Source organism: Pseudophryne corroboree, chromosome 2 (genome assembly GCF_028390025.1).
Source record: "Pseudophryne corroboree isolate aPseCor3 chromosome 2, aPseCor3.hap2, whole genome shotgun sequence".
Lineage (NCBI taxonomy): Eukaryota > Metazoa > Chordata > Amphibia > Anura > Myobatrachidae > Pseudophryne > Pseudophryne corroboree.
The window spans coordinates 856954125-856966292 of record NC_086445.1 but is presented as its reverse complement, the minus strand read 5'-3'; the positions used below and the strand labels follow the sequence as shown (position 1 = coordinate 856966292).

At 47.5% G+C, this 12168-nt stretch overlaps 1 protein-coding gene across 1 annotated transcript; it reads left to right on the top strand.

The window, feature by feature from the left end:
- The first annotated feature begins 205 nt into the window (after positions 1–205).
- LOC135049874 (E3 ubiquitin-protein ligase RNF12-A-like) lies at positions 206–11561 on the top strand. The gene is made up of 2 exons (XM_063955822.1): positions 206–457; positions 4201–11561. The coding sequence occupies exons 1-2, from the start codon at positions 391–393 to the stop codon at positions 4764–4766; spliced, it is 633 nt and encodes a 210-aa protein (XP_063811892.1). The 5' UTR covers positions 206–390; the 3' UTR covers positions 4767–11561.
- The last annotated feature ends 607 nt before the right edge of the window (positions 11562–12168 follow it).

Genomic DNA, 12168 nt, shown 5'->3' with positions numbered 1-12168 from the left:
CTTCTGGGGTAGTGAGTGGGGTTTCATTGGAAAGTTTGAAGAAATATTGTGTAAGCTAGTCAGCAGTAAAATTCATGATAATACAGATACTCAGTAGCTGGTTTTCTCCATGCCAGTAAGAAATATGGCCGCCTTGCTGCAGGTCGGCCAGTTGTCTATGGACAGGTATAAGAGCCCAGTGCACAGCAGCATCAGTGGCAGTTGACAGTTGAAGCTCTGGTGGCTGATACTATAGTCTTGCCTTGGAAGAGCGAGCTAGTGTGCTTTCGCAGCTAGTGTTATACTTCCAGCGTTTATTATTGTTGTTCAGAACACAATAATATCTGTGCTTTTCCTGAACATTTTTTTATTTAATTTTTTCTATTTGGTGGATTTATTTAACATCTGGAGATGAGCCGGAGGGAATTATGGCGGCTCCAGGAGGACCAGCGAACATGGAGCCGTCAAGGAGATCATGGTAAGTGAGATTTTTGGGGCAGCGATTCCAATCTAAGGGGCAGGTTTATCAAAGATTGGAGAGAGATGAAGTACCAAGCGATCAGCTTCCAACTGTCATTAAAATGATGGTTAGGAGCTGACTGGCTAGTACTTTATCTCTCCCCACATTACCTTTCTCCAAGCTGTGATAAATCTTTGCTATGTCCTCTCACCCTGTGTGGCATGCAGGCGGCAGTTGGAGTTAGCTGCACATTAGTTATATGTCCTGCCTTACACTTTGTGGGAGATTCATGAAAGCTTGGAGAGAGATAAAAAGGTCTATGTATTTAAGACTTGGAGAGAGATAAAGTGAATGGAGATAAACTACCAACCAACCGTCATTTCTAAAACACAGCTTATAACATGTCAGTTAGGAGCTGATTTACTGGTACTTTATCGCCATCCACTTTATCTCAGGCTTCATACATAGACCCCAATGTACCAACCAATCAGCTACTAACTGTCATTTTACAGTTGTGGGGGGGGGGGGGGGGAGATATACCAAGCCTTAGACTTAAAGTGATATAGTGGATAGAGATAAAGTACCAGCCAATCAGCCATGTTACAGGCTGGATTTGAATGATGACAGTTAGAAGCTGATTGGCTGCTGCTTTATCTCTCTCCAAGCACTGATAAATATCCCCCCATGCTATGTTACCCTATGTACCATGCGGGTGGCAGTTGGAGATGTGGCCTCCATGCATCAGTAATAAATTAGGGCAATTTGGCATTTTGTAGATCATTGTGTAAACAAAATCTACAATATATGGGGATCACAAATTCTGACCAGTGATTGGTAAATCAGGTTTTTAAACATGTTGAATTTCAAAGATCAAGTTAATGCTGTAGATCGCTAGTGTATGGTAACAATCAGCAGATTTGCAGACCGTTATTAGTAACATGATGAGCTTTTCCAGATACAGCAGATCTGTATTTGATGAAAATGATTTGCAATCACTAAACAATTTCTGTAATGTATGGGGGCAGATTGGTGGATTGGGAAATCTGTAACCACTTAACTGATGATTTTTTCCCTTTAAAACCATTCATAACATTATTTTTCTTTTTTTATTAATATAGTTTCAAAAGTATGTTTGAAATATGATATTATGCTCATCTCCAGAACCGGATCTCCTTGTCACAAACTGGGGGACACAGTTGGGGGGGGGGAATGAGATCATATGTTATCTGACCATGCCAGTTAAGTGGTTTTTAAATGGGGGGATCATTGAATCTGTGAATTATTTTTTGTTTTGTGATAGCTGATGTACTAAATGGGGCCTTAGCTGCACATTATCTCTATGCCCTGCCTCACACTCTCTTATTCTCACACACACACACATATATATATATATATATATATATATATATATACAAACCATCCGGCACTTATGGGTACTATTCAGAGATAACACACTGGTGCTGAGTATCTGGGATCACACATAAAACAAGGCTAATGTAGGATCTATTGAGCTGCCATCTCTCTTCAGTTGCTGGACCAATAGGGGGAGGTGACGCAGTCTGATGACAATGCAATGTGCTCTGAGTATCAAAATGAACTGGCAATGGGTTGTGAGGGATTAAATAGACGGGGGTGAGTGGTGCAGGATTAAACCCTATGGAGGCCCCTAGGCAGCCGAAATCTCGGAGCCCCCCTCACAAATTATCTCAATACATTTTTAACTTTACCAACCAATTTTATCAACCAACAGTCTACGATCTGGAAACTGTAATGTGAATCTGAGGTCTATGGTTTATGTACTATACAGAGTATGGGAGATATGTGGGTCAGGTTGGAGGGATTGCATGCATGAGCTGGATGGAAAGTTTTGGGGTGGAAAGAGGAGAGTGAGCAGATAGTGGGGAGTGTACGGGGTCCAGGGTTGGGTGAGATGTCACCAGCAGCCATGAGAAGGTGCAGGGTGAGATAGAGGATATGCCCGGATGAATTGTGGGTGTGAGGTGTTTCTGCTTATGTAGACCTGAGAGTGCGCTGGCGCAGGGAACAAAGCAGGTCATGGTGCAGACTAGCGAGGAGGGACGCAGTGATGGGGAACTAATGCAGAGGGAGAAATAGGAGCTGACAGCTGAGCTCTGGGTCCAGCAGCTGAACAGAGATGGACACGGCCAGCTTGTCCCAAAGTAACATGGTGTCTCAGAGTTCACAAAATCACCAAGTCATTGTATGATGTAAGGGGTTTCTCATACTCAGCCCTCAGGACCGCTGACAGGCCATGTGCTGCAGACCCCCTAGCTGGGGCACAGGTGGGCTCATCACTCGCTGTATCTGTCACATTACAAAAGTTACAGCACATTCATTCCTAACTTACACAGTCTTGGAAGGAGGTCTGGAAAACATGACCTGTTAGGGGTGCTGAGGATCAAGTATAAGAAACACAGACCTGAACCATTAAAGCTCAGTCCTCAGCATGTTTTAATTTAAAGACTAGTTCAGTTTTTTAGATGTTTTTTTTAAAAAGTGTTTTTCCTTTTCCGCTACCCACTTATGTAGTTCCTTACATGCTATTATTATTATTATCATCATTATTATTATTTTTTATTTATAAGGCGCCACAAGTGTTTTGCAGCGCTGTACAAAGGACAGTACAGGGAGACAAAATGTAACATTACAGTAAATAAATAACAAAAATAGAGTACAGGTAACAAAGAGCACCACAATTCTCAAAACATAATACAGCTTAGATGTAAGTAGTGAGCCAGTGATCAGCGTACTACTAGGAGCTGGTGGCCATAGATAGAGATGAGCCTTTACCAGCAGGAGAAAAAGCCAGTAAAGATGGTCGCTGAGTAGGAGAGGGTTTTGACAACAAGAGGAAAGAAGGCCCTGCTCTGAGGAGCTAACAATCTAGAAGGAAGGCACGACAGACAGATGACATGAGGTGCATGCATGCGGGAGGTAGACCAGACTCTCCCACAGCCCTCACACCCTTATTCCCATCTCTTCATTACCCTCACACCTATTCTACCCCCACTAATGCACCCTCACATCTAGCCCAATCTCCACTCTGAGCCGCACTCGTTCCTCTGGTGCCATTCATTTATTTTCCCTCCGACCACTCATAGATGTTATAGGAGCTCCTTGGGATACTTATGGCAGTTCTGTCTGAAAATCACAGGGTTCTGGTCAGCGACTGATCGCCTGAATGTTACAGTCACTGGTATTACCATACCATTCCCTACTCCGCTGCAGACACACACATCAGTACTCACTCATGCAGCTAAATGCAGCTAATTATACTGCTGCTGCTCATTAGAAACATCCAGCGCTGCCTCCCTTCTCTGCTCTACTCATCCTTATTTGGAAAATCTACACCTGGAATACATTTATAGCATCCTGTCTGAGCACCCCAGCCAGTTTGCATATATTTGGGCACCTCGGGTTTGTCACAACGAGGCCTCCTCCACTATATCCCCTGCTTAGGTCTGATATTTTATCACTTTCTTAATGATTTGTCATGACAGCACTCCCCCTTCCTTCTCCCTTCCCACCTGTACCTCTACCAACACTCTCGTCTAACTACAATAAATTAAACTACTCTTATTCTGACAGCCTCTTACAGTGTAACACTATCAATGATATACCAAAATATTATGATATTTGTATTATTATTGATGTAACTCAAATTATTGATCAACAATTGATTGGTTCATGTTATCTATAGGTAATTATTATGGCTACTATATAAAGGTATATCTTTTCAGATGAGTCATCCCAGACCGTGTTTGAGGAGAGGCTGCGGTCTGAGCGACGCAGAGGTATAAGAAGATCTCGTCCGAACACCCAGGAACATCCATCGAGCGGAGAAACATCTCCACGGCTACAGAGACCTCGGAGGGAGCACAGACACCGAAGCCGCTCTCCGCTTCCTACTCCTCCGGTAGCAACAACGGACAGACCAAGCTCAGATCCTCGCCCTGGTCCAAGCTCCCAGCAACCAGCTGAGAACGAGCAGAATCTTCCAGCCATGGTGATTGAGATCAACGGGCAGAATCTCCCGGCCATGATGATCGAGATTGACGAGCAGAATCTCCTGGACATGGTGGAAGAGATCTACGGATTCCAAATGACCACCATTGCAGAGGATGAAGCAGCACAATCGTGTGCTATCTGTCTGATGGAGTACGAAGAAGGGGAGCCAGTGATTGTCCTGTCCTGCAGCCACAGGTATCATCCAAGCTGCATCTCACAGTGGCTTGCAACAAATCTCAGCTGTCCTGTGTGCCACAGAGAGTGCATCCTGAGGCCGGTCGTGTGCCTGATCCGCTGAATACAGCAGGAAGAGGAACATCTAAATCCCCATCTTCTCTCCATTCCATACCATCTCCGCCATTCTGTCCAGTTCCAGCAGCTTACTACTATGTCTCCTGTACTCCTACCACCCTCCTGCAGCCTAGGCTGGACATATCCTCAGACTCCATCACCACACTGGGCCTGATTTAGGTCTCGACGCTGTAGCGGAACATGCAGTCAAGTACTGATGTTTGGTACCTTGCACATGTGCCGGACCCATGCATGTGCAGTACAGGTCTATGGCGTTGGTCATAATTCGGTATTAGATTATCAGTGATTGATGGTCTGATGCTGTTTGAGGACGGGGAACGGGCGGTAACAGCCTCAGTTTCTCTAAATGGATTTGTGTCGCCGCCGTTGTTGGGGAGGGATGGGGTTAAGAGCTCCGTCTGAGGTTGGAGATTTTCTGGCTCCTTCATAGTAGATGAGGTGGCTGACTTGCGTGACTCCTTGGGTCACTCGGCCTGCTTCCATGTAAGCAGCGCGATAGCTCCTCCGTCCACATATGAATTAGGCCCACTGTGCGCCTACCGGCCAGTGGCCATCTTATGTGTGGCACTGGGGGAATCCTATGCATACCCCACAGCCATCCTGCTTTGGACAGGATAGTCCCACTTTTCGGGAACTGTATGGCTGTCCCACCCACGGGGCACACTGTTACGGGGTGGTGGGGAATTAGGGGGAGCTCTCTCACCCCTGCTCTGCATAGCATAGATGCCATGCACACAGAATTCACCAGGGCCTGATTCAGAGATGGATGCAGATCATACAGTAGCTGTGTCTATGAAGGCAGCTGCTGAATGAAAATATACTAATGGCAAAAGAGGCATCTTGTACAAACAGACCTCGCATAATGGATTCTCTGATCTGCTGCTGTTCTAAGCATTGTACCATCTGCATGAGCATCGGTCATCTGAGTAACCCTCAGGCCTCTTCACGCCAAAAAAAATGGGTCCAACATCAGTGGCAGAACTTGAGAGTGGTGGGCCCATGTGCAAAAATTATGCTCTGGGCCCCCCTCCTCTGCCCTACGGGAGATGCAGTTGGTGACAGCGGGGAGAGGCTCTGGGTGACGGAAAGAGGTAGAGGGAGACATTGGAAATCAAAGGGTGATGGGGAAGGCAGAGGGTGATAGGGAGAAGCATAGGGTGACAAAGGAATGCAGAGGGAGACAAGGAGAGGTAGATGGTGATGGAGAGGCGGTGGGTTGGTTATAGCAAAAGGCAGAGGGTGACAGGGAGAAATTGACATGGAGAGGGTGACAGGGAGGTAGTGGGTGAGAAGGAGACAGTTGGTAAGAGGGAGATGGGAAGAGACAGGGAGAGGGTGACAGTGAGTGGCAGGGAGAGGGTGACAGGGTTATGGTAAGTGGCAGGGAGAGGGTGACAGGGTGATGGTGAGTGGCAGGGAGAGGGTGACAGGGTGATAGGGAGTGGCAGGGAGAGAGTGACAGGGTGATGGTGAGTGGCAGGGAGAGGGTGATAGTGAGTGGCAGGGAGTGTTTGACAGGGTGTGGGTGAGTGGCAGGGAGAAGGTGACAGCGTGATGGTGAGTGTCAGGGAGAGGGTGACAGGGTAATAGGGAGTGTCAGGGAGAGGGTGACAGGATGATAGGGAGTGTCAGGGAGAGGGTGACAGGGTGATAGTGACAGGAAAGGGTGGCATGGAGATAATTGGTGACAGGGAGAGGGTGGCATGAAGATAACTGGTGACAGGGAGAGGGTGACAGTGACAGGGTGATAGTGAGTGGCAGGGAGATGGTAGTATTAAGATAATGGGTGACAGTGACAGGGTGACAGGGCGATAGTATCAGGGAGAGGGTGACAGGGAGAAAGTGGCATGGAGATACTGGGTGACAGGGAGAGGGTGACAGTAACAGGGAGAGGATGACAGGATGAATGTGGGTGACAGGGTGATACTGAGTGGTACGGAGAGGGTGGCATGGAGATAGTGGGTGCTTGGGGAGGCAATAGAGAAAAGCAATGAAGTGGCTGCAGGCAACGTCATTCAAAAGTTTACTTACAATACTTCTGTGTCCAGGTCCTACAATACATCTGTGTCCAGGTCCAGGTCAGATGAGCGTTGCTTGGCTGTGAGATGGGCTGGGCTGTCTCTACATGCAGTGGCAGGGCTGGCCTCCATCCACTCATCTTGGCCACGATGCAGGGGCAGATCTAGACTTTACTTTTAGGGGGGGTAATTATTTATCCTGACTCCTCCCCTTTCTCATGCCAACCCCTCCCCTTTACAGTGTCTTTTACGGTGACCTGGGCCAAGTGCCCAGCGTCACTCCTTATATGCGGCTCAGGCCTATGGGTCTGCCTACTTGTGGGCACTCAATCTAATAGTGCCTACTACCCCTTAACTGGCCACAGGCCTAAGGCCTGAGTTTTAGCCATGCGCATAGTGCCTGCCTACCATGGGGCAGGTTGGGTGAACTGGGCCTAATGCCCAGTCATCTTATACACCTACAGGGGCCACACTTAACTGATAGGGCCTAGTGCCCTCTGACATGCCCACAGGCCTAAGCTTGAACTGAGCCAAAGGCCTAGTGCGCGATCTCTGCACCCTGAGCCAAAGGGCCCGCCTTGTGCGCCACAGGCCTAGTGTCTGATTTTGACCCTATGGGCCTAATGCCCAAAATCTGATGGTCTAGTGGCGAAAGGGGTAACTTGCGTGCCTCACTGTGGGCCTACCTACCCCGTTGGAGAAGCGCTGCCCGATCCTCAACTTCTGTCTTTGGCCGCCGACCCTTCTCCATGTTCAGCCGGCGCTGGAGGTCTTCTTTCTTGATGGCAGCGCATTCAGGCCTCTTCCGCAGCCTCAGGAACTGCCAACTCCTCCCCTTTGCAGAGTCTTTTCTGGTGACCTGGGCCAAGCGCCCAGCATCACTCCTTATATGCGGTTCAGGCCTATGGGCCTGCCTACTTATGGGCACGCAAACTAATAGGGCCTAGTACCCCTTAACTGGCCAAAGGTCTAAAGCCTGACTTTTAGCCATGGGCCTAGTGTCTGCCTACCATGGGGCAGGTTGGGTGACCTGGGCCTAATGCCCAGAGTCACATTATACACCTACGGGGGCCACATTTAACTGATAGGGCCTAGTGCTCTCTGACATGCCCACAGGCCTAAGCCTGAACTGGTCCACAGGCCTAGTGCTTGACCTCTGCGCCCTGGGCCAAAGGGCCCGCCTCGTGCGTCACAGGCCTAGTGTCTGATTTGACCCCAAGGGCCTAATGCCCCAAATCTGGTGGTCTAGTGGGGAAGGGGGTGACTTGCGTGTCTCACTGAGGGCCTACCTACCCTTTTGGAGAAGCGCTTCCCGGTCCTCAACTTATGTCTTTGGCCGCCGACCCTTCTCTGCGTTCAGGCGGCGCTGATGATCTTCTTTCTTGATAGCAGCGTATTCAGGCCTCTTCCGCGGCCTCAGGAACTGCTCCTGCAGTATCCTCTTCACTCTCCGGCCGCCGGAATCCCTTCTTCTTTCTTCCATGCCGTCCGTCTTCTTTGGTCCCAGCAGGGGCAGCCCAGCATCTCCAGAAATGCTGGGCACACCCCCAAAGTGTTGCGCCTTCCAAAGCTCCTGTCAATCCTCCAGGAGGTTTCTTCAAACAAACTGCTATCAGACATCGGTGCTTATAACACTGTTGTCATCTTGATAAAGACGCCGCACACCGTCGAAATGTATAGAAACAGTGTTTGTTATTGGTCTGACAACCAAAATCCATATTTCTGAACCCACTGCATATTGATACCCGGGTTACATCTTCCAGTGGATTGTATATAACATCATTATGGTACAGTTGTCTTGTCCAATTGTATGTATTTATCACTTCTAATAAATACTTTTGGATTAGAATACGGTCCTTTCTGGTTCCATATATATGTTATTTGAGACATCAGTCTCTATTATTATCCAGTCATAGTGACTACAGAAGTCCAAAGAAACCTTTATGTGCGTCGCACCTATTTGTTACAAGTAAGCATACATGTAAAAATCTGCTCAAGTTTGCATCGAACACCACTTTGGGTGTCAACGTAAAGGAATGAGAGACTTATAATTGGATTGGCACCATCCACACACTCTTCCCTTCCTTGTATCACCGACTGGTGGAGCTGTGTTTATTTGCAGTATTATACTATTGTGTGATTTTCTTGTTTCTATGTGATTACCATCGGACATTACATCCTTTGACTCTATTGTGAAATCACCACATTGAGGACCAACAAAAGTTTGGGACATTTTAAAGCGCAAGTGAGGTTGTACCCTTTTTCTTTTCAATATGTTGTTATAGGTTGGTGACCTATTTTGTGCTATCTTGTGCTACTTCATTGTGCAGCGCCATATGAGGAATTGTTTATTGTATTATTTGGCTCCTGCCCGGCCTCTGATGTCATACAGGGGCGGTGTCTATGATGCAACCAGCGCTGATTGGCTACAGCAGAGTATACTAAGGCGCCTGCTGTGGTATCTCCTCCCTTTTTGCTCACCTCTGTGACTTCAGCTTCGGGGGTGGATTTTACTTTTTCAGAGTTTAATGAAGAACTGAGAGAAGATGAAGCTGTTTTCTCGGCGGAGGCATCGGTGGAGTTCAGGTGAGGCACAGCTAGATTAAGGGAGGGCCCAGGGGATACGTTACCCCGGGCCGGCCCCATAGCCTCTCAGGGCCCCCCTGTGCTGGACCAATTTGTTTTTCAGAGATGGAGACAACCTTGTCTCCATCTCTGCAGCGGACAGGGCCACCCCCATGCACAATCAGAGCACCTGCCTGGCTGCTCCTCACAGAGAGCTCTGATCGGCAGAGCTCTCTGCATTGGATACATTGCACCCACCCACAGCTGAGGCCGGGAGCTACTGAGCATGTGCAGTAGCAGCTCAGCTCACATGGACTCCGGCAGTGACTCTCCTCTTACTCTTTTGGTTAATTTTGTATTTTGTGTGTGTATGCATGTGTGTGTATTTGTAGGTATGCGGTGTGTATGTATGTATGTATGTATGTAAGTATGTATGTATGTATGTATGTATGTATGTATGCTGTGTGTTTGTGTGTATGCTATGTGTAGGTATGCTGTGTGTGTGTAGGTATGCTGTGTCTATATGTGTTTGTGCGTGCTATGTGTGTTTATGCTGTTTATGTATGTATGTATGTATGTATGTATGTATGGTGTGTGTATGTATGCATAATATGTGTGTATCTGTGTTTGTATGTATGCTGTATGATTATGTATGCTGTGTGTATGTATGCTGTGTATGTGTAGGTATGCTGCATGTATGTATGTATGTATGTATGTATGCTGTGTGTGTTTGGATGCATGCTATGTGTGTGTGTGTGTGTGTGTGTGTGTGTGTATGATGTGTGTATGTATGCTATATGTGTGTGTATTCATGATATGTGTGTTTGTAGGTATGCTGTGCATGTATGTATGTATGAATGTATGCATGTATGTATGTATATATGCTGCGTGCGTGTGTGGAAGTATGGTGTGTGTTTGTATATATATATGATCGCATGCTGACCACTGCCCATCGCAGGTCAAGGCCACCCAGTATGCTGACCGCCACCCACCCTCCCCCCTTGAGCAAGCGGAATTTGCGATTGCAAAGCAATTTCTGCTTGATCGCAAAAAATGGGTAGTCTCCTGCCGGCGCAGACAACCGACATTTTTCTGATTGCAGCGGCTGTGTGTGACATAATGCAGCCATCCCGACCATGCCCCTGCCGCACTCCGTTCACGCCGCCGCACACCTGCAACGCTCCATTTCCACCTAGGAATTATAACGTTACTGCCCAACTAACGTCCACCCCCCCCCCCCCGCCCGCGAATGCCTCTGCCTGATTGACATGCAGAGGTGTTCACATTTTCTGCTGGAGCCCGCAGGAAATGTGGGTGCATGCGCAGGACAGGCCCTGCGGATTTGCCCGCTTCCTTTTAGTAATTCTTGCAGTTGGATCGTGAATAGTCGGCCACAGTCCTCAGGGCGCCCCCTTGACTTGAGTTCCCTAGACCCCCATAGCCTTAATCTGGCTCTGAGATGAGGCACCGGGGGAGTCAGACGATGATGATCGATCTTCCTCCTCCTCTTTGCTGTCACCTTCTGCTACTAGTGCGGTCGGGGCATTGAAGCATTCTGCTAAGTATACTAGACAAGAGGCTGTTAGGTGTGGCTAAGCTCCGGCGGGTTTAGATAGTTTGCGCAGGGCTTAGCAGCGTTTAGGCGCATGCAGGACTTGTTGCGCTGTTTGTTGGTCTTGTACGTCTCCCCCTGTCCTCCCTACTCGGGGATTAGCTACTCGTCACTGTTGGCAGTGGGAGTTTAGAGGGATTTAACATTTTTTTACCTGGACTGACGGACTTAATTTGGCTTAATTATACTTGATTTGGCTAATTGAATTTTAATTATATGTCCCTCAGCAGGTTTTAAGTTTTACCTCTAGCCGAGTTTACTTGTGTGACCCCCCCCCCCACACCATTTATTTGTTTTACCTCCTATCCTATTGTATCTATATGTTGCTTCGATTGGCCTGAAGCTCGTTTACATGGAATTTCCATGCTATTTTTTTTCTTTTTGGCAGATCCTCATTTCATTATGTTTCCAACAGAACTGTTTCTATTTTACATGTCAGTTTGAGCGTTTTATCTGGTTCTTTCCATCCCTTATAGGTTTGCTGGGCGATAGGATTGCATGGCTGTCCACTCATGTCTTCTGATCGGCTAGGTTTATGGCTTTAAGTTTACGCCTTTAAAGCTCATTTAAATAAATAGATAACAGTTTCTGCCAAATTCATGTCTCCGTGTCGTTATTTTATATAAGGTTTATGTTGGTTATCACTGATGCATACACAGGGCAATCCTCAGCCGTTAGGAGGGTAATTATAACCTTTACTGCCCCCTGTGCTGTACCTTGTTATCAGGGGTAAGAGGGGATGTGTCTGAGGCCTGGGAGCCAGTAGGCAGCTTACTTATATAGCACGCCAGAGCTGCACAGCAATCTCCATAGGGGTTATACATTTAACATGGTTACAGACTAGCACAGTGGTTCTCAAACTCGGTCCTCAGGACCCCACACAGTGCATGTTTTGCAGGTAACCCAGCAGGTGTACAGGTGTATTAATTACTCACTGACACATTTTAAAAGGTCCACAGGTGGAGCTAATTATGTCACTTGTGATTCTGTGAGGAGACCTGCAAAACATGCACCGTGTGGGGTCCTGAGGACCGAGTTTGAGAACTTGTGGCTTAGAGCATAGGTTCTCAAACGCGGTCCTCAGGACACAGCACAGTGCATGTTTTGCAGGTCTCCTCATAGAATCACAAGTGAAATAATTAGCTTCACCTGTGTACCTTTTACAATGCGGCAGTGAGTAATTAATACACCTG